Here is a 23,346-nt window from a genome sequence, read left to right as displayed (position 1 = left end):
CGGCGGGGGGCACGGAGCCCCCCCCGGGAGGGGTGCCCAGGGGGGGTGGCGGCCGTACCTGTGCTCCTCCGGGAGCTGCGCGGCGTCACCCGGGGGCTCCTGCAGGCTGCCGTCGTCCACGGGCACCCAGGGCAGAGCGGGCGCGGGGCGCTGCTCCCTGGCACGGGGGGCGGTGAGGGCGGGCGGGGTGAGGTCTCGCCGGGGATCCCGTCCCCGTGCGCCCTCGGGGGCGGCCTCACCTCTTCTCCCGCAGCAGAGCCTCCAGGCTGTTGGTGAGGGGCGTCGGGCGTTGGGGCCGGGCACGGAGAGGGCCGGGGCCGGGCAGGACGTCCCCAGACCCCCGCCGAGGGCTCAGCACCACGGGGTAGGGGCTGAGGCGCCTGCGGGGCTCAGCGGGGCTCGGGGGCGCGCTGCCCAGCAGCAGCAGGTCCTGCAGCGGGATCAGGTCGTCCTCGCTGTCCCCCGGGGACTCCCAGCCCGTCGTGGTGTTCCCCGCTGCCTCCTCTGCTCCCCGCGGCGCCGTCCTGGCCATGCCGTGCTGCCCACGGCTGCCGGCAGCCCCGGGGATCCCCGTGGGTACCTCCGGCACCGGGCTGTGGCGTGGATGGCGCGGTTCCTCCCGGCGCGGTGCCGCGTCCCGCTGCCTGCCGTGGGGCCGAGCAGGGCCGCGGGGCTGCCGTGCTCTGCTCAGCTCCTGCTGGGTGCCGGGGGGCTCGGTGGGGAGCTGTGGGGCTGCCGGGACAGGGCGGGGGTCAGCACGGGGCTGCTTGGGGCAGCAACGCCCTGTGCCACCCCGGGGATGACACCGGGGATGACACCAGGGTCACCAGCCGCCCCCTGGCCACCCTGGGGGTGACACTGGGGTCAGCAGCCACCCCAGTGCCCTGTGTCCACTCTGGGGACAACACTGGGGACGACACTGGCCACCCCGTACCCATCCTGGGGATGACACTGGGGTCACTGGCCGCCCTGTGTCCGTCCTGGGGACAGCACTGGGGATGACACCGGGGTCAGCAGCCACCCCGCTGACCCACGCCATGACACTGGGGATGGCAACAGGGTCACCAGCTGCCCTGTGTATGTTCTGGGGACAACACCGGGGATGACACCGGGGTCACTGGGCATCCCGTGCCCATCCTGGGGACGACACTGGGGATGCCATTGGGGTTGCAGCCACCCGGTGCCCCATGGTGTCCCTGGGGATGGTAATGGGGGTGGCAACGGGGTCACTGGGTGCATATTTTGGGGACAACACCAGGGATGACACCGGGCTCCCCCCAGCGCCCCGTGCCCTTCCTGGGGGCAACAACGGGGATGGCAATGGGGTCACTTGCTGCCCCGTGCCCCTTGTGGGGACAACCCCAGGGGGCGACACCGGGGCCACCCCCACCCCGATATCCCGGGGGTGCCTCAGGGGGTGTCCCAGCGCCCTCCCCACCCCCTCACCTGTCCCCCCAGCCCCTCCCGGTGCCCGCGGGCCGGGCGGTGGTGGCGGTGGCGGTGGGGGCGGCCACGGGGCCAGCAGGCCGGGGGGCGGCGGGGCCACGGGGCGGCCGATGCGCAGGCGGCGGCGGGCGCGCAGCTCCTGGTAGGAGCGGAGGCTGGCCTGGAAGCCGTAGCTGAAGAGGCCGGAGCGCGGCACGCGGGCGGAGGACAGGGGGATCTGGTACCAGCGCAGCTCCCCCGGCGGCGGCGCCGCCATCGCCTCCTCCCGCCGCCCCGGCGGTGTCATGGCGGGGCCGGGCAGGGCTCCCTCAGCAGCGCCGGCTTCAAGATGGCGGCGGAGGGGGCGGGGCTGCGAGGAAAAGGCGGGGCTCGCGCCGCGGGGAGCCAATGGGAGGCGGCCGGCCCGGGTTGGGGGGTTAACGGCCAACGGTGACGCGCGGGATAGCCAATAGGGGAGCGGGGGGGGCGTTGCGGAGCAGCCAATCGGCGTCGGGTGTTTGGGGGAGGAGAATGAGGGCACGAGGGGAGGGCACGCCTCCTGGAGGTCGCAGCCAATCAGCGAGGACGGGAGGGGGTTGTCCCCGCCCCTGCGCGCCGCGGGGCATGCTGGGGGGTGTAGGCGCAGCGCGCGTGAGGCGCCGCGCGGCGGAAGCGCTTCCGGGTCGTGGGCACGCGGCGGGGCCCGGCAGCGGGCCGCTTCCGCTCGGCCCGGAAGTTCCGCTCCGGGAACCGGGGCACGGTGGCGGCGCGGCCTCCTCCAGCCCGGCGGCAACATGGCGGACGTCACCGCCCGCAGCCTGCAGTATGAGTACAAGGCGGTGAGTGCCGGGACCGGCACCGGGACCGGGCCTCGCCCCCCGGGGCACGGCCCCAGACCCCCGGGACCCCGCTTTCGCTCCCCGGGCCTCGGCCTCCGGGCCCAGGGGGCTCCCTCCCCGCCCCCACCCCCTCAGGCCCCGGCCGCACCGGGGGCTCCCCCTGCTCCTTCTCCATTCCCCCCCCCCGTTACGCCGCCGGTAACCCGGTGCTGAGCCCGCTGAGGGGCTCGGAGCCGCCACGGGCACGGTTTGGGGGGTGGGGGGGGCAGTAAGGGTGTAAGGGGTCGGTGGCGGGGCGGGAACGGCGACGTAAAGGGACGGTGAGCGGGTGAACGGGGGGGATAAGGGTGAAAAGGGTCGGGAAATGGGTGAAGGGAAGGGAATAAAGGTGTAAAGGGTCGGTGAGAGGGGGAGTTAAGGGCATAAAGGGTCGGTAAATGGGTAAACGGATGGGAATAAGGGTGTAAAGGGTCGGTGAGTGGGTGAACGGGGGGAATAAGGGTGAGAAGTGTCGGTAACTGGGTAAAGGGATGGGAGTAAAGGTGTAAAGGGTCGGCAAACGGGTGAATGGAGGGCGAATGAGGGCATGAAGGGTCAGTAAATGGGTAAATGGGGAGGAAATAAGGGTGTAAAGGGTCGGTAAATGGGTGAACGGATGGGAATAAGGGCGTAAAGGGTCGGTGACCGGGCGCCGTTCTGTCCCGCAGAACTCCAACCTCGTCCTCCAAGCCGACCGCTCACTCATTGACCGGACGCGCCGGGATGAGCCCACGGGCGAGGTGCTGTCGCTGGTGGGCAAGCTGGAGGGCACCCGCATGGGGGACAAGGCGCAGCGCACCAAGCCCCAGATGCAGGAGGAGCGGCGCGCCAAGTGAGTGGGGGCAGGGGGGGCGAAGCTCCGCGCAGCTCGTCTGGCTTCCATGGTGTTAAGTGATGTTAACATCATCACTTAACATGTTAAGTTAAACCATCCTTTGTTGGTTTTAGTCCTGTAAATGTAGGAGAATTTGAGGGTTTTGTGGTGAAAATGCCTCGGTAGCCTGAGCGCAGGGCTGCGCGCTAACAGCCGCTGACCTGGGGTGTGCAGGCGGCTCGCTTGCTTTGTTTGAAGGTGCTTGCTCCAAGAAGATAAAAGTGAAGTGCGAAATTAAAGCTTAATCTGTTCCTTTATTTTTTCTTGGAATCATGGAATCACCGAGGCTGGAAAAGCCCTCCAACATCATCTGGTCCAATCATCCCCCTACCACCACTGGCACCACTGACCCTGTCCCCAGGCACCACGTCCAACCCCTCCTTGAACACCCCCAGGGACGGGGACTCCCCCACTTCCCTGGGCAACCCGTCCCAGTGCCTGCCTGCTCTTTCTGAGCAGCAATGGCTCCTCATTCCCCACCTGAACCTCCCCTGGCACAACTCGAGGCCGTTCCCTCTGCTCCTGTCAGTTCCCTGTGAGCAGAGGCCGCCCCCCAGCCCCCCACCCCTTCCTTCCAGGCAGTTGCAGAGAGCAATGAGCTCTCCCCTGAGCCTCCTCTTCTCCAGCCCGACCCCCCCAGCTCCCCCAGCCGCTCCTCACAGGCCTTGTGTCCCAGGCCATTCCCCAGCTCCGTAGCCCTGCTCTGGACGCATCCCAGGCCCTCGATGCCCTTCTTGCAGTGAGGGGCCCAATAAAATCCCAATGAGAGCACCGCCCCCACAGGACTTATGGGCAGGGGGACAGAGCTGCTCAGAGCGCTGCCTTGAGCCCCCTGCTCCCAGTCCTCACTGGTGGCAGTCAGGCACCAAGGTGGCATCGCCACTTTTGGGATTTCTCGTGAGCCCATAGGGATGGAGGTGATGAACTTCATCCCGTGGCGGTGCTGGCTGGAGGAGTCCCCACTCGGGGCCTGACCCAGGCGCTCCCCCCTTGCAGGAGAAGGAAGCGTGACGAGGACAGGCACGACATCAACAAGATGAAGGGCTACACCCTGCTGTCCGAGGGCATTGACGAGATGGTGGGAATCATCTACAAGCCCAAGACCAAGGAGACGCGTGAGACCTACGAGGTGCTGCTGAGCTTCATCCAGGCCGCCCTCGGAGACCAGGTGAGGGCGTGGGACGGGGCCAGAATGGGTGGGACTGCTCCGAGGAGAAAGGGGGACCGGCACCGAACCCCTCCCCACATCAAATGTGTGGTGTGACTCGTTCCGCAGCCACGCGACATCCTCTGCGGGGCTGCCGACGAGGTGCTGGCAGTGCTGAAGAACGAGAAGTTGCGCGATAAGGAGAGGCGGAAGGAGATCGACCTGCTGCTGGGGCAGACGGACGACACGCGCTACCACGTGCTGGTCAACCTGGGCAAGAAGATCACCGATTACGGCGGCGACAAGGAAATTCAGAACATGGGTACGGGCACACGCGCCGTCCTGCGGCCCCGGGGACTGCCAGGCCCAGCGCTGCTCCAGGGGCCGCGTTTTCACACAGCCTAGGAAACGCTTGGAGAGCTTTCAAGCCCCAAATGCCGTTCTTTTCATCTCTCGGGCGTGCAGAGGTGGGGTGCGGGGAGCTGCGAGCCTTGCATATGGCCCCCAGATTTTCTGCTTAATTAACTCCGCTCTTCCCTGCAGATGACAACATTGACGAGACGTACGGCGTGAACGTGCAGTTCGAGTCTGACGAGGAGGTGAGCGATGAGGAGCCGCAGCCTGGCAGCTGAGCCCCTGCACGGGGACTGTTGTCTGTGTCCCTCGGGCGTGTTGGGAAGTGGGCACGGGCTCGGGCCGGGCTCTCTCTGCCAGGAAGGAGAGGAGGGATTATTTTAGATGCCGCTTCCTGGCTTTGGGAGGATTTGTTGATTATCTTGCTAATCCAAGGCTTATCATGAGTCAGTACGATGGAAAACAGATGGTGGTATTTAGATCTCTTGGGGAAACTTGACAGCTCAGGAGGAAGGGATGAATTCAAATGCGCTGTTTGGAAGTATTTCACAGAAATGCTCGCTGGGATTGTTTCTGGAAGAAGCTGAGAGAATGAGAGAGACAAATGTGAGCCTGCTGGAGTCACCAGTAAAACCTCTCTGTAGGATTCTAAGAGTCAAAATAAGTGTACTGCACCCTCCTCTACCTGAGCAGCAGCCTTATATTGACGTTAAAAGCACAAGCTCAGTTTCCCATCAGGAAGGAGTTGCCAGATCGCTCATTTCTGTCGAGGGGAAGCTTCTCTTTGATGTTTGTGAGAGCTGCTTACGGGAACTCCTCTTCCAACAGGAAGGGGACGAGGACATCTATGGCGAAGTGCGTGACGAGGCGTCTGATGACGACATGGAGGGAGATGAAGCTGTCGTCCGCTGCACCCTCTCAGCCAACGTGAGTCACCGAGGAGGACGTGGATCGTGATTCGGGGTCATCTGGAGGGGAGCCAGGGATCCTTTTGGGCTGGGGATGGAGTTAAGCTCGTCGGCGGGTGGAAGGCGGCCATGAGGGCTGCTGTCTGGTGCAGGCCAGAAGTAACATGGCAGGGTGAGGGGTCTGGCAGCCAAACGGCTGCAGCGGGTTCCAGGTTCCTCTGGGTGGGTAGAGGGAGCCCCAAAACGCTCATTCCGCGGCACAGAGGTCAGGTGCCCGCTTTGTTGTTGGAGGAAGATGACGTTTTTGTTTTTATTTTTATTTTTATGTATTTATTTTTTTTCCCCAAGCTCGTGGCATCAGGGGAGCTGATGAGCTCCAAGAAGAAGGACCTGCACCCCCGAGACATCGATGCCTTCTGGCTTCAGCGGCAGCTGAGCCGCTTCTACGATGACGCCATCGTGTCCCAGAAGAAGGCAGACGAAGTGCTGGAGATCTTGAAGGTAAGCGGCCTGCCGACGTGCAGGATTCTGCCAGGACCCTTCAGGGAGGCAGGGAGCTGCCCTGACACCGCACGCTCCCTTTCTTCAAACTAAACGATTAAGTGCAGCTGTTGCTATCCCGCGTGTGCCAACAAGATGGGCACTGGAGCAGAGGTTAGAGGTCGTAACATGCAGAGAGATGTTCTTCCAAGGGGATTGGTTTTTCTGACAGTGTTTGCTGGGAGATTGTCGTAAGCCAGGCCTGTTGCCCTGCTAATTTTGGGGCTGATGCTCGTGTGCTGAGTGTCGTGACTCATGGGGATGGGGGCAATCAGACAGGGTGGGATTTTTATCTGCAGCCTGAGTCAGGTACCTCGTCTTGCCTGGAGCTGTTGTTTGCTTCCACTTGAGTTCAGTTCTCGTTTTACTTTGTGCAAAGAGGGATTCTCCTGCACGGTGCAGAGGTAACTGCTTGTGCCTCGTGTCTTCTGCCAGACTGCAAGCGATGACCGGGAATGTGAGAACCAGCTCGTTCTGCTCCTGGGCTTTAACACCTTCGACTTCATTAAAGTGCTGCGGCAGCATCGGATGATGAGTGAGTGGTGTTCCCCATCACCTTGCCACCTTGGTTTCCTGTTTTGACACCCGGTTCTAGTGCCACCCAGGGCTTTTTCACTGCCCTCCGTGTTGCTTTGTGAAGTTCGGGTTCTTCTTGTTCCTCCTGGTTCTAGCCTTATGACCGCCTGCCATCTCTTAATTTCCTCTCTTCAGTCCTGTACTGCACTTTGCTGGCCAGTGCCCAAAGCGAAGCTGAAAAAGAAAGGATAATGGGGAAGATGGAAGCAGACCCTGAGCTGTCCAAGTTCTTGTATCAGCTGCACGAGACAGAGAAGGAAGATCTCATCCGGGTAAGGCTGGGCGAGCAGGGGAACCGTAGGATCCTTGCTGCTGCCTGAGCTGTGTCACTCAGCTGCGTGTTTTGTTTGCGTGAGAGGAGCCTGCTGAGTCAGCTGGGATCTCGTAAGCATGGGAAATGTTGCTTAGGTGACCACTGAGACTCAGCTGAGAGGCAGCGTGTTTATCGTCTGCTATTTTAAGTGGCTCAGATGGCTGCTTTTCCCAGGAAAAACGTTGATGTGTGCAAGTTTCGCGTCTTTGTGCTGGTGTTAACTTTCTAGTAACGTTTCTGCTTCACCTCTGAGCCCCCTCAGTGCGAGGCTCGCTGCCATGAACCGCTCTGCTCACCTCCGTTCAAATCCTAATCACCAGTGTTTGAACACCGCGGGCCAAGAAACAATTCAGAGCAGCGTTCCACAGGCTTACTGCAGTGCTGGATTTGCTCTGCTTGGCCTTTGGAGAATAGCAGCTCCGTGACTGAGCGTGGGCTTGTTTTGTTATTTTGGAGTAACATCATATTCCTGCTTTGTTGTTACACTAAAAAAAAAAAAAGCAGAAGCCAATCAAAAAAAAACAAACCAAGCTAAAAAAAGAACCAACAGTTACGTCGACATGAGGGGCCAGTTTTGTGTCTCTGAGGAGTGCTGTTGGCATGTTTTGTGCACTGGGCTTTTAGTAGGGCAGGTTTGTGTGCCTTCACTCCCTGCTTCTCTTTCTGTGCTCTCCTGCAAAGTAAGTTTAGGTCCTGGACCAAAAAACTACTGCCCAGAATCACAGGTTCTGGTGACACGAATGCCTGTACTTGAGAAAAGTCCTGCTGTGGGGCACTCGGGCTGTGCAGGCTGGCAGGGTGTGGAGCTGTGCGTGGCAGGAGAGCCCCTGGGTCTGGAGGAGGTTGGGCAGCTCTCGTGTGGGCGCTGCTCTGCGGAGTGCTCAGTTCTGGTCTCCTTGCAGGAGGAGCGCTCCCGGCGGGAGCGTGTCCGTCAGTCCCGGATGGACACTGACTTGGAGACCATGGACCTCGACCAGGGAGGAGAGGTGAGACTCTTCAAAGCCCTGTCCAAAGTTCCTAGCCCTGTCCTAAGTGCAAAAAGTCTTTTTGAAGTGTCGTGGCTGGGAAGATGCCCAGGACAAGCCCCTCGTGCACTGAAGAGGCGCTTGCCGGTTGGATGCAGTCTCTTTACCGGCAGTCCCAGGACAGAAGCACCAGGAAGGGGCTCTCCGCTCCTCGCCTCTTCCCTGTCTCACTCCCCCTTTGCTGTCTGTAGGCGCTGGCTCCCCGGCAGGTGCTGGACTTGGAGGACCTGGTGTTCGCTCAGGGCAGTCACTTCATGGCCAACAAGCGGTGCCAGCTGCCCGACGGCTCCTTCCGCAGGCAGCGCAAGGGCTACGAGGAGGTGCACGTGCCGGCCCTGAAGCCGAAGCCTTTTGGCTCTGAAGAGGTCGGTGACCTGCTTTGTTGCCACTTATTTGGCGCTGAGTTGCTCTCAGTATCGCCGATACTTCCTGGAACTCAGCCGGCCTTCGTATGGTGTGACCCCTTTCCAAATTTCTTGAAGGATCGCTGCTTTAAGCTAAGGGATTTCATGTGGCCGGGGAGGGTTCCTGATTTCTGTTCTGTCTCAGGACACCCCTGCCCCACTCGGCTGCTGTGCTGAGCCCTCGGCTCTGCTGTTGCTCGCGTTTCACCGTTGTGCTGTGTGAGGCAGCTGGGCCAGAGGTCTGGCTGATGCATTGCACACCATGTGAGAAATTAACTCTTTTGATCAGTGCTGGGCAGCGGAAATGCGGGCTGATCCGTTCCATCAGGAGAACACGGCGGGGATTTGCTTTTTTGATGGTGCAGCCAGCTGTGGCTTGTGCTGCTGGGAGTGCACGGGCAGGCTCATGTGCCTGCTTTGATCTCTCCCTAACCTGCTCCGTGATCGCAGGGCACGGGGCTTCACCTCTTTCTGCCATCTGGAGACAATATGACCCCGCTGCTCCCCAGCGTGTCTCTGAGGTCTCACATGTGCCCTGCAGCCTGTGAGGAACTGAAACAAAGGCATCGAGTTTTATTTATTTATTTTTTTTTCCCTTTCCAGCAATTGGTTTCCGTGGAAAAGTTGCCCAAATATGCCCAGGCTGGATTTGAGGGATTTAAAACTCTGAACCGTATTCAGAGCAAACTCTACCGTGCGGCGCTGGAGTCGGATGAGAACCTGCTGCTCTGTGCTCCCACGGTAAGGATCCTGACACCCGGGTTCCCTGTGATGGGGAGGGGGAAGAGAAATACTTCGTTAGCCTCTGGAAAAATGATCTTTTGGGGCAGAAAAGAGTGGCTGCTCTGGGACATACATTCATCCAGGAGAGGATGTGAATCTGATGGGACTGGTTCTGCTTGCCATCTAGGGCGCTGGGAAGACGAACGTGGCACTCATGTGCATGCTGCGAGAAATCGGGAAGCACATCAACATGGACGGGACCATCAACGTGGATGACTTCAAGATCATCTACATTGCACCCATGAGGTCCTTGGTGCAGGAGATGGTGGGCAGCTTTGGGAAGGTAAGGAGAGGTTTGGGCCCGCCCTGCTTGAACTGGAGATTGGGCAAACGGAGCTGTGTTGCGGTGGCTTTGTTATGCTTGCAGAAGGATAGAAGGTCTGGCAGAAGGATAGAAGGTCTGGCAGAAGCTTTCTAGGAGAGTATGGGTTGGATTGTTCCTTAATCTCTGTTTGTGTAGTCTGGCTTCAGTAGGCTCTCAGGGTGTGTTGGTACAGGATACCAGCCTGGGCTATAAAATCCTATAAAATAGAATCCTATAGAATCCTATAAAGCTGCCAGCGAGTGCCTCGGGGCCGTGCTGCTCTAACACCACCCTGGGGAACGCGCCTTGATCCAGCCTAACAGCCCCGGGCTTCCTCCTAGCGCCTGGCGACGTACGGCATCAACGTGGCGGAGCTGACGGGGGACCACCAGCTGTGCAAGGAGGAGATCAGCGCCACCCAGATCATCGTCTGCACCCCAGAGAAGTGGGATATCATCACGCGCAAGGGAGGGGAGCGCACCTACACCCAGCTGGTGCGGCTCGTCATCCTGGTGAGCACCGCAAAGCCCCGAGCACGCGGCTCTTCAGCACGTGTTGGCAGCTGAAAATGTCTCTGGTGCTTGGCTGCGGACTTGATTTTGGGCTGTGGGGGTGAGCCTGCTTCAGCAGGTCTGCTAGGAAAGGAAAAAAATAGAGCCAGGCTGGAGCAGGGGTGGAACTCTTGTGGTTTCCCCCCTTTAGGATGAGATCCACCTGCTGCACGATGACCGAGGGCCCGTCCTGGAGTCGCTGGTAGCCAGAGCCATCCGCAACATCGAGATGACGCAGGAGGACGTGAGGCTCGTCGGCTTGAGCGCCACCCTCCCCAACTACGAGGACGTGGCGACGTTCCTCAGAGTGGACCCTGCCAAAGGCTTGTTCTATTTTGATAACAGGTACTGCAAAAGGCTGGGAGAGGATTTGCTCTGACTGTGGGTAGCTGTGGAGAGGTGGGGAAGGCCGGCCTCCTGTGGAGGCAGCTGTGTGTGTCTGCCAGATGATGCCAGGCTCTCACCGGGCCTTTCGCCTGGCTTAGCCTTGTCTTTGTTTGCTCTTACACACGCCAGAAATCGCACATTCAGGACTAGAGCAGTTAAATACAGCCTCAGGATGCGTGTCAGGGTTTCTGTGTTGTACTTGCCAGAATACGCGTTAGAGGAGGCAGATAAACTGCCACTGTGTGCTGCAGAAGCTGTTTGGAGGAAGCCTGGATTAATATTGTGGGAGTTCTGAAACACTGTTTTTGCTCCCTGAGTGTGCGCATAGCAAGTGGATTCCATGAAATAAGAACAAGTGTTGCTGTCCCTTCCTGCGGCGTTAAACAGGGCAGAACCAGAGCCATCAAATCTTAGAGTGAGCTGAGGCACGAGGAAGTGTGTTGACCTCAGTAATGCAAAATACAGGATCTGTGCAGGGGAAGTGGTGTGGCCGAAGAAATGCCTCTTGACCAGACCTTTGTGTCAGCGCTTCTCCCTTCTGCTCGTTTATGGCCTTGGGTTTTCTTCTGACAGCTTCCGCCCGGTGCCCCTGGAGCAGACCTACGTGGGTATCACGGAGAAGAAAGCCATCAAGCGCTTCCAGATAATGAACGAGATTGTTTACGAAAAGATTATGGAGCATGCTGGAAAGAACCAGGTTTGATATTTTATTTTGTCGTTCCTGACACACTTAACCATGGTGGTGAGACTTGAAGTTGCTGTAGCTGCAGCAGTGCTGCTGAGGCGAAGAGGGTAGGTTTGAGTGGTTGATGGCAGCTGGGAGGGGAAGGAACACAAACTTCTCTTCTCCGTGCCAGCTGTCTGATCAGCGGATGACCTGTCCACTTCTCTTTGGGGGAGTTTTTGCGGTGCTGCCCAGTTAGATCAGGAGCTCTGTTGGCTGTGTGCTAGCTGCAGTAGCGTGGCTCACCGGGCAGCTGGGCTAATTCTAAATCTGTTAAACTTCCCATCGTGAGCATGAAGAGCAGCTTGGGTCAGGAATTCTTGCCAGCTGCCGCAGTGATTTGTCTCTCAGCAGTGGTGCCGTGTGCTTGGTTGACAGGTGCTGGTGTTCGTTCACTCCAGGAAGGAGACTGGAAAGACTGCCCGGGCCATCAGGGACATGTGTCTGGAGAAAGATACCCTGGGCCTCTTCCTGCGGGAGGGCTCGGCCTCCACCGAGGTCCTGAGGACAGAAGCTGAGCAGTGCAAGGTGATTGCGTGGTCAGGGCTGCTCTGACACGGCCAGAGCAGAAGTGCGGGTCCAAAGGTGCTTCCAGTCACAGATCTGCAGCCCTCTAGGCCACACGCTGCCTTCTGTCGCTGCTGTTCTCCCCGGTGTTGCTTGGCTCAGAAACCCTCACGCTGGTTGTGTTTTTGCTGCAGAACCTGGAGCTGAAGGACCTTCTGCCTTACGGCTTTGCCATCCACCACGCTGGGATGACGCGAGTGGACCGGACGTTGGTGGAGGATCTGTTTGCTGACAAGCACATCCAGGTGAGCCCCGCTTCCCAGGAGGAGCTGCTGCTTCCTCCAGGCATGGTTGTTCGGGGAAGGTCCTTCACAAGAAATACTCAAAGCATGTTTTCCACTAGCCCTTTGTGCAAAATCAATGCCTGTTGAAGAGAGCCTTGACAGGACAGAAATTAAAAGCACGTAGACAGGAGTGGAGAGGGCAAAATCTCCTCTAGTACCTAGATGAGTGATTAAAGTTAGAGGTCTGTCCCAGAGCAGGCTGTCTCCTCTACAAGTTTCATCCTGGAGACCAGGCACTGAGTTTTATTTGATTCTTACAAGGATGTAACAGCTCAGTAGGAAACCAGCTGCTTCAAAAAAGCAGGAGTTCAGCATGGGGCGAGGCTTGTCACCCAAAGAACTTCACAAATCGGGTGAACTCTGAGGAAAGTAAATCTAAATGCTTCTGCTTCTTAGCTGGGAAAACTTGTTCAGCAAAACAGGAGGTTCTGGTGGGAAATAGCAATGCGCTGGGGCACTCCTGCACAGTGATCTTTTCAGTGTCTGCGTTATAACTGGTAGGCAAAGGGTTTTCCCAGGGTCATTTCCCCGAGCCGTGCAGTCAGCTGGCAAATTTGGTTGAAGATCCCAAGCCCTGCTGTGTCTGACCTTCCTCTGCTGAACTGCTGAGACAGTCACAGCTCCCAGCCCTTGTCCCTGTTGTGCCTGGCCAATGTTTTGGATGCTCGTTACACTAGGAAGGGGCCTCTGCCTGGTTTTGCTGATCACTGTTGCTGCTCCTACAGGTTCTGGTGTCCACAGCAACGCTGGCCTGGGGTGTGAACCTCCCCGCTCACACGGTCATCATCAAAGGGACGCAGGTGTACAGCCCTGAGAAGGGGCGCTGGACTGAGCTGGGCGCTCTGGACATCCTGCAGGTGAAGTTCTGCTAACAGTGATGTTGCCATGCCCCGGGGCTGGATTTTTCCCTTCCTGCTGAGGTGCATTTGAGGTCTGCTTCTGTACTTTCTCAGTGCAGCGGCTCCCTGCTCTGTACTGCCAGACTCTCAGCTGTTCTGGGAGCTGCCCTGCTGTGAGGGCACAGGAGGAACAGATCGGGAGCAGAGAAGACAAATGATTCCTCTCCCATTATCTTGCCCAGACACATCTGAGATATTTATGTGTGTCTCCTGCCAACTAGAAGTAACGGCAGGCTGAGCAATCTGGATGTAAAGCCCCAGGTCACAGCAGCAAGGAGAAACTGCCAAGCTAAAAGCTCTTATCTTTTGCTGACCTCGCTTTCTCATTTCTCAGATGCTGGGGCGTGCTGGGAGGCCTCAGTACGATACCAAAGGTGAGGGGATCCTCATCACATCCCACGGTGAGCTGCAGTATTACCTGTCCCTGCTCAACCAGCAGCTCCCCATTGAAAGTCAGATGGTGTCGAAGCTCCCAGACATGCTGAATGCAGAGACTGTGCTCGGGAATGTGCAGAACGCAAAGGTGAGCACAAATCTTTGCCCTCTGGGTACACGCAGCCCTCGTTGCTCCCAGAGAGCCGGATGGAATTGTGGTAGGCAAAGGATGGTCCGTGCTGGGGAAAAGCAGCGTCGCTGCAGGGGAGTAAAGGAACTTGCAGCGTATTTCTTTAGTGCATAGGGAGCAAATGTAATGGAGATTTTTAAGGGATCTGGAAGGGCAGCCATGAGAAATGCCAAGCTGTCGGGGAAATGGGTAGCTGCTTCTGGCATTCAGAGCAGACAGAGTTTTCCCCCTGGATAAGGACACTGGGGAAGAGTCTGTGTGTAGAGGGTGGGTTTTCATGTTCTATAACCCCTTAAGATTCTTCTGATGGAGAGGAGTCGTGTATTGACCAGTGGGCTTCTCAGCTCCTGTCTGATCTTGACCCAGCAAGTTTCAGCTGAGCTTAGCCCGCTGCGTCCTACACCGGTGCTGGGAGCACTGGGCTTGGTGCTGGCACGTCATCCTTGCTGCTGGGGAAGGTTTTTTGGCGGCTCTGACGGTGTCTTGGTGTTCCCTCAGGATGCAGTGAATTGGCTGGGCTACACCTACCTGTACATCCGCATGCTGCGCTCCCCCACGCTCTATGGGATATCCCACGATGACCTGAAGGGAGATCCGCTGCTGGACCAGCGCCGCCTGGACCTGGTCCACACCGCAGCCCTCATGTTGGACAAGAACAACCTGGTGAAGTACGACAAGAAGACGGGGAACTTCCAGGTGAGACGGGACCTGGGAAAGGAGCTGTGGACAGGCAGAGCTGTTCAGGAGCGTCCTCTGGCTGAGAGAAAGGATGCAAGAGGCATCTCGCTGGTGAAATACAGACTCCAGGGAGGGCTGCCTCGTTCAGACCTGCCTTTGTGTGTGTCTGTGGTTCCAGGGAGCTGTTTGCTGGCACAGAGAGAGCCAGTGTGAACCCTGGTCTCATCACGGTGTGTTTGCTGCTGTCTTCTAAGCAAATTCACACTCCTGTTGTGTTCTCATTGCCTCAGAGGGAATGAGATGAGAAGGGGAGGGTGTGAGATGTGCAGTTGTGTACCAGGAAAAGCAGCTTTCCTGGGGGATTTGTAGCCCGAGAGTTCATACTTGGCTTGCCTGGCAATGTCTCCCCTGCTGTTCAGTATCTGCTGTTTGCGCCGTGAGCAGTCGGGTGTCTTTCTGCTTCTTCACTGGCTTGTCCTTGCTGTAGGTGACAGAGCTGGGCCGCATTGCCAGCCACTACTACATCACCAACGAGACGATGCAAACTTACAACCAGCTCCTGAAGCCCACCCTGAGTGAAATCGAACTGTTTCGGGTCTTCTCGCTGTCCTCAGAGTTCAGGAACATCACCGTGAGGGAGGTACGGAGCCACAAACCCATCCCAAGTGATACAGCCCTGAGGCTGTTGGTCGTTGTGCTGCCGGGGATGATGCAGAGCTTGTCCTGTGCGGGGCTGTTCTCATCTCTCCTCTCTTGGCTTTCTGCAGGAGGAGAAACTGGAGCTCCAGAAGCTGCTGGAGCGAGTTCCAATCCCAGTGAAGGAGAGCATCGAGGAGCCCAGCGCCAAGGTGAGCCCTGCCTGCCCAGGAGGGGACTTCTCTGCCTGTCTTTTGAGGGACGGGTGATCCTTGTGAGAGCTGCTGTGCCAAATGCCACCATGGTCTGCTCACGGGGAGCTTTCTGTTCTCTTCCCACTGTGGGGTGTCCCGGATCACACGTCAGAGATGCCCAACGAGCTGCAGACGCTGCTCTGGGTGGGCTCGCTGTCCTGCAGCAAAGGGCACTCAGCCCCACTGACCACTCCTGTCCTGCCGTGTGTCAGAACCTTCTGGAACCAGTGCTGGCGCAGGGGAGACCCAGCTGGCACTGAGACCCTCTCTGATCTCCTTCCCCAGATCAACGTGCTCCTCCAGGCCTTCATCTCGCAGCTGAAGCTGGAAGGCTTTGCTCTCATGGCAGACATGGTGTACGTTACCCAGGTGAGTGAGGGAACGTGGCTGGGGCCTCTCCATCTCCTCCTGGGTGTTTGCAGTCCAGCCACATCGCAGTCTTCCTGCTAAGAGGGGCAACAATTTGCACCCCAGGGATTTAGTTTGTGTTCGTGAATGGCTTTGAAAGTAACTAGAGCTGTCAGCGGAAAGGAGGTCTAACTCCTGTCAGTGTGGGAATCAGATCTTCGTTGGCATCTTCAATTTGTAATCAAAATCCTGAGATAATTCCGCGCTGGAGGACTGCACGTAGCCTTGTTCTTCTTCCACAAGTGCCAGGTTGCCAGGGCTGGGAGTCGAGTAATTGCTCCTCCTGTGGGCGTTTGGGATGAAGGACCTGAGCTCAAACCATCGTGTGGCTGGGCAGGAAAATGTGTAGAAAGGAGGAAATGGCACTGGGATGATCCCAGCCACGCGCTGAGAGCTGCTCTCTGTTCCCGCAGTCTGCTGGGCGGCTGATGCGTGCCATCTTCGAGATAGTCCTGAACCGAGGCTGGGCGCAGCTCACCGACAAGACCCTCAACCTCTGCAAGATGATTGACAAGCGCATGTAAGTCAGAACACCTCCGAGGTCATTTCTGATTGCAGGTTGGGTGCCTCTGGCACACGATGAGGTTCTCCAGCATGGCCAGGGTGTGAAGCTGCCACCCACCACGTGTGTCTGGCTGCGGGCTGGTTCCTGACAGCAGGAGGAACCTGGTGCTCTGAAGGCTGCTGTGTCTGCTTCTTTGCTCACCTCACCCTGTTTCTTTGCCCGTCTCACCCTGCGGTGTCCTCGCAGGTGGCAGTCCATGTGTCCTTTGCGCCAGTTCAAGAAGCTGCCTGAAGAAGTGGTGAAGAAAATCGAGAAGAAGAACTTCCCGTTTGAGCGGCTCTACGACCTGAACCACAACGAAATCGGTACTGAGGCGCGGGGCAAATGCAGCAGGGAGAGGTGGCTGCCTCTTTTGTTCCCCTCTGCCAGGTTTTGGCGCAGGGGTTGGGGTGTTTGGTCCCATCTGAAGAGGCAAAACCACGGGGTCTGGGTACACCCTGCAGAAAGCTGAAGCTTTGCCCCAGCACCTGCACCCTTCCGGCTGTGCTTGGCTTGCAGATGCTGTGAACACAGCTCGGTCTGGGAGCTGCTGTTGTCTGTCTGTCCTGACAGCAGTGCCTTTCTTTTGCAGGGGAGCTGATCCGGATGCCCAAGATGGGCAAGACAATCCACAAATACGTCCATCTGTTCCCAAAGCTGGAGCTCTCTGTCCACCTGCAGCCCATTACCCGCTCCACCCTGAAGGTGGAGCTCACTATCGCCCCTGACTTCCAGTGGGATGAGAAGGTGAGCTGTGCGCAGGAGAAGAGCCACTGTCATTAAGGGGGGGCAGCTAAGTACCACCAGGCTAATTACCACGCTCCGGGAGAGCTGCTGAGCAGTTCCTGGAGGTCCAGAAGGGAGATCTGGACCCTGGCAGGAAGGTAACGGCTGCTCTTGCTCAGGTGCATGGCTCATCTGAAGCTTTCTGGATCCTGGTGGAGGACGTGGACAGCGAGGTGATCCTGCACCACGAGTACTTCCTGCTGAAAGCCAAGTACGCGCAGGACGAGCACCTCGTCACCTTCTTTGTGCCCGTGTTCGAGCCCTTGCCCCCGCAGTACTTCATCCGCGTGGTCTCCGACCGCTGGCTCTGTAAGTCTCACCCCGCCAGCCCCCCCTGCTTCTCCCTGGGGTCTGAGGGTGCTTCGGGACCTCCTTTGGAGCTGTGTGGGGGAAAGATTTCTGCCATCCAAGCAACAGGAGGGCTGGGGATCCCCTTGAGAGGGGCAGCTCAGAGATGAAAGCTCTGGAGCGCTCTCTGAGGTAAAAATGCTGCGTGTGTCTGACAGCTTGCGAGACCCAGCTGCCCGTTTCCTTCCGCCACCTGATCCTCCCTGAAAAATACCCTCCTCCGACTGAGCTGCTGGATCTGCAGCCCCTGCCCGTGTCCGCCCTGCGAAACAGCGCCTTCGAGAGCCTCTACCAGGACAAGTTCCCTTTCTTCAACCCTATCCAGACTCAAGGTGGGTACCAGCTCTGCTCACCTCTTCCAGACGGGGGTCTGGCTGTTTTGGCATTCACAGTGCCATGCCCTTGCTTTTGTGAGGTGTCGTCATGTAACGTGAGGAACTCCTCAGCAAAAAAAAAGTATCCCTTCTGCCTCCCCTAGCCTTAGAGGCTTGACAGCTTGAAATTTTTCTCCATGGGGCAAAGAAGCTTTGATAAATTCCTCAAGAACATCAAGCAGCCTGTCTGGGGCTGCCTGGCAGCAGGTTTGCTCCTGGGAGCTGTGTCCGTGCTGACACTGCTCAGCCTTGCAGAGCCAGCTGGCTCCAGACTTTTCCCTCTGTGCTGCTTGTAGGGATGGGGTTGGGAGTGAAGCAAAGCTGCTGTGCCCGTGTTCATCTTCCTGGGCATAGCCAGAATAGGGAAATAGGGAGTTCACGCTGAGGAGGTAGTGTCACGGAGTGCTCTGTTCAGTGGATCCTGGGCTGAAACTCCTAAAACAGCTCCTCCGTGTGCGGGCTGGGGCCGGGCTGTGTTGTCCTTGCCCGTTCCCAGGGCTCTGGTAGAAAACCTTGGAGATGACGTTAAGCTGCTCTCTTCTGTCTTGTCCGTCTGCCCCCAGTGTTTAACACCGTTTATAACAGCGACGACAACGTGTTTGTGGGCGCCCCCACGGGAAGCGGGAAGACCATTTGTGCCGAATTTGCCATCCTGAGGATGTTGCTCCAGAACTCGGAGGGACGCTGCGTGTACATCACCCCCATGGAAGCCCTGGCAGAGCAGGTAGGCCCCGCGTCCTGAGGAGAACCGGAACCTTGCTCCAGTTTAGGTTTATTTCCTCTTGTCCCATTCCACTTTCCCCATCCCTTCTGAGCTGCCACGTCCCTCAGGATGGTTCCTGAGGCTTCTGCTGAGCTGTGGTCTCCTCCTGTCTGTGAGGGAGCAAAGAAACACCACCCCACTGCTGACGTGCTGACGTTGGCAGCTGCACATCTCTGTCCCCAAGGACTCGGTACAATTTCCTCTAATGTGAGCCTGACAGCAGCATCCCCTGCGTTTTGGCAGGTCTTCATGGACTGGTACGAAAAGTTCCAGGAGCGCCTCAATAAGAAGGTGGTCTTGCTGACGGGGGAGACCAGCACCGACCTGAAGCTGCTGGGCAAAGGGAACATCATCATCAGCACTCCCGAGAAGTGGGACATCCTGTCCCGGCGCTGGAAGCAGCGTAAGAACGTCCAGAACGTCAACCTCTTCATCGTGGACGAAGTGCACCTCATCGGGGGCGAGAACGGGGTATGGCTGCTGGGGAGGAGGGTGCGGGTCGTTGGGGTGCCCCTCGTCGTCGTGTGGGTCTTGGAGATGATGCGGAGTTGCAGGGGGGTGGCTGGCTGCTCACCTCTGGCCTGAGGTCAGCTTTTCCTGCTGGGATCTTTCCCCAAGCTGTGGGGTGGGCTGGGACAGGAGCCCCAGGTCCCTTGGGAAGCTGAGGAGCTGAGGAGTGGTGTCCTCTGGGGTCTCCATGGCTGTGGCTGCATGAGGGGGCTTGGGCTGAAGTGCCCAAGGAGGGGGGCTTGGTGCTTCCCTCCTGCTGCTGCTGCAACCTGTCCCATCCCTCCCGCAGCCCGTGCTGGAGGTCATCTGCTCCCGGATGCGCTACATCTCCTCGCAGATCGAGCGGCCCATCCGCATCGTGGCCCTCAGCTCGTCCCTGTCCAACGCCAAGGACGTGGCGCACTGGCTGGGCTGCAGTGCCACCTCCACCTTCAACTTCCACCCCAACGTCCGCCCCGTGCCGCTGGAGCTGCACATCCAGGTAGGGCTTTGACGACCCCGTCGCCTTTTTCCCGTTTCCCCTTCCCTTCTGCCTGCTCTCCGGATGGCATCGCTGCCTGCTCCTCTCCCCTGCAGGGCTTCAACATCAGCCACACGCAGACTCGCCTGCTCTCCATGGCCAAGCCGGTTTACCACGCCATCATGAAGCACTCTCCCAAGAAGCCGGTCATCGTCTTTGTCCCGTCCCGCAAGCAGACGCGGCTCACGGCCATCAACATCCTCACCACGTGCGCCTCGGACGTCCAGAGGCAAAGGTAGCGGTGCCGTGGCCACGGGGGATTCGGTGCAGGGCCGTTGTCCCTCCTCTGACTGAGGCAGGGGCAGGATTTTGGCATTTTCAGCGGGCTGGGGGAGGGTTTTCCCATCGGTTGGTGTCATCAGATGTCACCTGCTGTGCCCAGGGGGGACAGGGCCAGGCTCGCTGTGCCCAGCAGTCTCTTTGCTCCCTGCCTCCGTCAGGTTCCTGCACTGCGCAGAGAAGGATCTGGTGCCGTACCTGGACAAGCTGAATGACAACACCCTGAAGGAGACCCTCGTCAACGGGGTGGGCTACCTGCACGAGGGGCTGACGGCCATGGAGCGGCGCGTGGTGGAGCAGCTCTTCAGCTCTGGTGAGGGGGTGGAAGGGGACGCACCGGCTGTTCTTCCCCTAAACCCTTTTCCCCCAAAGTGCCTGCAGTCTTTGGGCTGGAGATAACAGCCTGCCCGGGTCTCTCTGCCTCCCTGGTCCCAAAAGGCTGTGATCTTAAACTCCACCTTCCCTTCTGGGCTCTCCTGTATGCTGAGAGCCGTGGGTGCAAGTGCAGGACCTCCACGTCTTTCTCTGTGAGATGTCTGTGACCCCAGCAGGGGCTGTGAGGTGGGCTGACTGCTCTCCCCGTGCCTTGCAGGCGCAGTGCAGGTGATGGTTGCCTCCCGCAGCCTCTGCTGGGGCATGAACATCGCCGCGCACCTGGTGATCATCATGGACACGCAGTACTACAACGGCAAGATCCACGCGTGAGTGTGGAGGGCGGGCACGAGGGAATGGGGCCCTGATCCCTTAGGGCTTTCTCCCTGTCCTTGCGGGGTCCGAGGCCCCGGTAGCTTTCTTTGGAGCAGCCACGCTTCATGAAAGCGACCCTCTGTGTGCCCCAGGTACGTGGATTACCCCATCTATGACGTGCTGCAGATGGTGGGCCACGCTAACCGCCCGCTGCAGGACGACGAGGGCCGTTGTGTCATCATGTGCCAGGGGTCCAAGAAGGTGGGTGAGGGGCCAGGCGCAGCTTCTGGCCTGCAAATGTCCATCTCCTGTCTGGGATGTTCGGGCAGGCCGATGCAGCCCTCGCTGAGAGCCCTGCAGCCTGGGAGGTGCTCTGGGATCCTGGAGGTGCTGGGTTTATTTATCCCCTCCCCTCTACCTCTGCCCTGCTTTAGGATTTCTTCAAGAAATTCCTCTACGAGCCCCTGCCCGTGGAGTCGCACTTGGACCACTGCATGCACGACCACTTCAACGCCGAGATTGTCACCAAGACCATAGAAAACAAGCAGGACGCGGTGGATTACCTCACCTGGACCTTCCTGTACCGCAGGATGACCCAGAACCCCAACTACTACAACCTGCAGGGTGAGCAGAGGGCTCTGCCCCGGGGATACGGGGTGGGGGAGGTGAGGGAGGATACCGGGGACCCTCTGCTCGGGGGCTCTGCTTCCACAAGAGCAGCTTTTGTCCGTCCTGGGGAATTCCTGAGCCTCACTGCGATGCTGCTGTACCTGCAGGCGTGTCCCACAGGCACCTCTCTGATCACCTCTCCGAGCTGGTGGAGCAGACCCTCAGTGACCTGGAGCAGTCCAAGTGCATCAGCATCGAGGACGAGATGGACGTGGCCCCGCTGAACCTGGGGATGATCGCAGCCTATTACTACATCAACTACACCACCATCGGTACGGGCTCTGCCAGGGTGGGCGGCATACACGAGCACTTGCTGGTGCTCCAGCTCTCTGTCCTCTTCCTGCTCTGTGGGTAGAGAAAGCTCTGCACACGTGGGTGGTTGCATAAAACTCCCTCCTTTAGCACGAGGCTGGGTGTTGTCTGCCTGAAGGCTTCTCTTGTATCGTGGTGGTGAACGCCGCCTGCTTTTCCCTGACCTTGTTTTTTTCTGTCTTGCCCAGAGCTCTTCAGCATGTCCCTCAATGCCAAAACCAAGGTGCGAGGGCTGATTGAAATCATCTCCAACGCTGCTGAGTACGAGAACATCCCCATCAGGCACCACGAGGACAACCTGCTGCGGCAGGTGAGCGGCAGCGCCTCCGCGCCGAGCTGCCAGCGGTGGCAGATCTGCAGGGGACAGACGTGTCCCGCGGGGTCACAGCGAGGAGGGCTGCCTGCATTGTCTGCTCTGTAGGGCTAAAGGTTTGTCATTTCCCTCCGTAGCTGGCCCAGAAGGTTCCCCACAAGCTGACCAACCCCAAATTCAATGACCCCCACGTCAAGACCAACCTCCTGCTGCAGGCCCACTTGTCGCGCATGCAGCTGAGCGCCGAGCTGCAGTCGGACACCGAGGAGATCCTCAGCAAGGTACAGGGAGGTGGCTGGGATCCCGCCCGCGCTGCGTGTGGCTCGGTGCTGCCTTCTCACCCGTCCTCATCCTCGCCCCCAGGCGATCCGGCTGATCCAGGCGTGCGTGGACGTGCTGTCCAGCAACGGCTGGCTCAGCCCCGCGCTGGCCGCCATGGAGCTGGCGCAAATGGTGACCCAGGCCATGTGGTCCAAGGACTCCTACCTCAAGCAGCTGCCTCACTTCACCTCGGAGCACATCAAGCGCTGCACGGATAAGGTAAAAAACCTCTACCCATCTCTGGGGAAGGCGCCGTGCTGGGAATTGGGAACGGTCTGACGGGAGCGTGAGGATCGTGGGGTGGCCGCGGGGCTGAAAGCTGCTTTGATGCAGGGGGTCGAGAGCGTCTTCGACATCATGGAGATGGAGGACGAGGACCGCAACGCGCTGCTGCAGCTCTCCGACGCCCAGATCGCCGACGTCGCCCGCTTCTGCAACCGCTACCCCAACATCGAGCTGTCCTACGAGGTGGTGGAGAAGGAAAGCATCCGAAGGTGAGGCGGGGAGGGTGGCGCGGCCGCTCGGTGCTGCGTCAGCCCAGGGGACGCCCTCACCGTGTTCCTCGCTTCTCTCCACGCAGCGGGGGGCCCGTGGTGGTGCTGGTGCAGCTGGAGCGTGAGGAGGAGGTCACTGGCCCCGTCATCGCTCCCCTCTTCCCCCAGGTGCGTGCCGGACCTGCAGGCGGTAAGCCAGGCTGGGGATCATCCCCCTGGCACCCCTTAACCCTTCTCTTCCCCCGCAGAAACGCGAGGAGGGCTGGTGGGTGGTGATCGGCGACTCCAAGTCCAACAGCCTCATCTCCATCAAGCGCCTGACGCTGCAGCAGAAAGCCAAGGTGAGCGGGGCTGGGCGCTGCGTCACCCCGGCCACCCCCGCGGCCGCCGTTTGCCCCCCGCAGCCCCAACACGAGCTCTTCCTCGCTGCCTAGGTGAAGCTGGATTTCGTGGCCCCGGCCACGGGGACGCACAACTACACGCTGTACTTCATGAGCGACGCCTACATGGGCTGCGACCAGGAGTACAAGTTCAGTGTGGACGTGAAAGAAGCGGAGAGCGACAGCGACTCCGACTAGCGCGGGGCTGCGCCGCTCCTCGGGGAGGATCTGCGGGTAGGACAGCGACCAAACCCGAGCCGTGGTGGTGTTGTGTCCCCTCCGTAGGCGTGGAGCCATGTGTTTGTTTTGTGTTTGTTTTTTTTTTTTATGATGATGCTTTGTACAGTGTTTTTTAGAGCGGAGCTGCGTGCAGGAGCACAGTGCGGCTGCAGCAGCTGGAATAAATGTGGAGCCCTTCCTCTTCCTCTGCGCTGCGGGGTGTGTGGGGGAAGCAGGGTGAAAGCAGGAGTGGTTGGGGGGAAATGGGAGCGGTTGGGGCTGTTTTCCACCCACTTTTTAACCTTAAAGGGTTCAACAGCAAGGCTGAAGGGCTTTGGTGTGT

At 58.9% G+C, this 23,346-nt stretch overlaps 1 protein-coding gene across 1 annotated transcript; it reads left to right on the top strand.

Moving 5' to 3' along the window:
• Positions 1-2,166: 2,166 nt before the first annotated feature.
• On the top strand, positions 2,167-23,208 carry SNRNP200 (small nuclear ribonucleoprotein U5 subunit 200). Its single transcript, XM_032204114.1, has 45 exons — positions 2,167-2,264; positions 2,972-3,135; positions 4,174-4,345; positions 4,454-4,646; positions 4,868-4,923; positions 5,507-5,605; positions 5,935-6,087; positions 6,562-6,661; positions 6,838-6,974; positions 7,918-8,001; positions 8,232-8,405; positions 9,048-9,185; positions 9,355-9,510; positions 9,873-10,043; positions 10,234-10,427; positions 11,043-11,166; positions 11,572-11,721; positions 11,895-12,005; positions 12,770-12,901; positions 13,278-13,466; positions 14,007-14,204; positions 14,674-14,826; positions 14,954-15,034; positions 15,362-15,445; positions 15,898-16,004; positions 16,236-16,354; positions 16,621-16,775; positions 16,934-17,123; positions 17,321-17,494; positions 18,100-18,260; positions 18,543-18,770; positions 19,099-19,290; positions 19,386-19,564; positions 19,770-19,921; positions 20,201-20,309; positions 20,448-20,556; positions 20,730-20,919; positions 21,072-21,236; positions 21,465-21,586; positions 21,727-21,870; positions 21,953-22,129; positions 22,244-22,404; positions 22,491-22,572; positions 22,653-22,745; positions 22,839-23,208. The coding sequence occupies exons 1-45, from the start codon at positions 2,220-2,222 to the stop codon at positions 22,980-22,982; spliced, it is 6,411 nt and encodes a 2,136-aa protein (XP_032060005.1). The 5' UTR covers positions 2,167-2,219; the 3' UTR covers positions 22,983-23,208.
• Positions 23,209-23,346: the final 138 nt, after the last annotated feature.

This window comes from Aythya fuligula, chromosome 27 (assembly GCF_009819795.1).
Source record: "Aythya fuligula isolate bAytFul2 chromosome 27, bAytFul2.pri, whole genome shotgun sequence".
Lineage (NCBI taxonomy): Eukaryota > Metazoa > Chordata > Aves > Anseriformes > Anatidae > Aythya > Aythya fuligula.
This window is presented reverse-complemented; position numbering and strand designations above follow the sequence as displayed.

Excerpts from the sequence above, each read along its gene's own strand:
- SNRNP200 (XM_032204114.1), top strand. The coding sequence starts at position 2,220 with ATGGCGGACGTCACCGCCCGCAGCCTGCAGTATGAGTACAAGGCG. Across the intron at positions 4,346-4,453 it reads AGGCCGCCCTCGGAGACCAG|CCACGCGACATCCTCTGCGG; the intron begins GTGAGGGCGTGG and ends CTCGTTCCGCAG. Across the intron at positions 15,035-15,361 it reads TCGAGGAGCCCAGCGCCAAG|ATCAACGTGCTCCTCCAGGC; the intron begins GTGAGCCCTGCC and ends CTCCTTCCCCAG.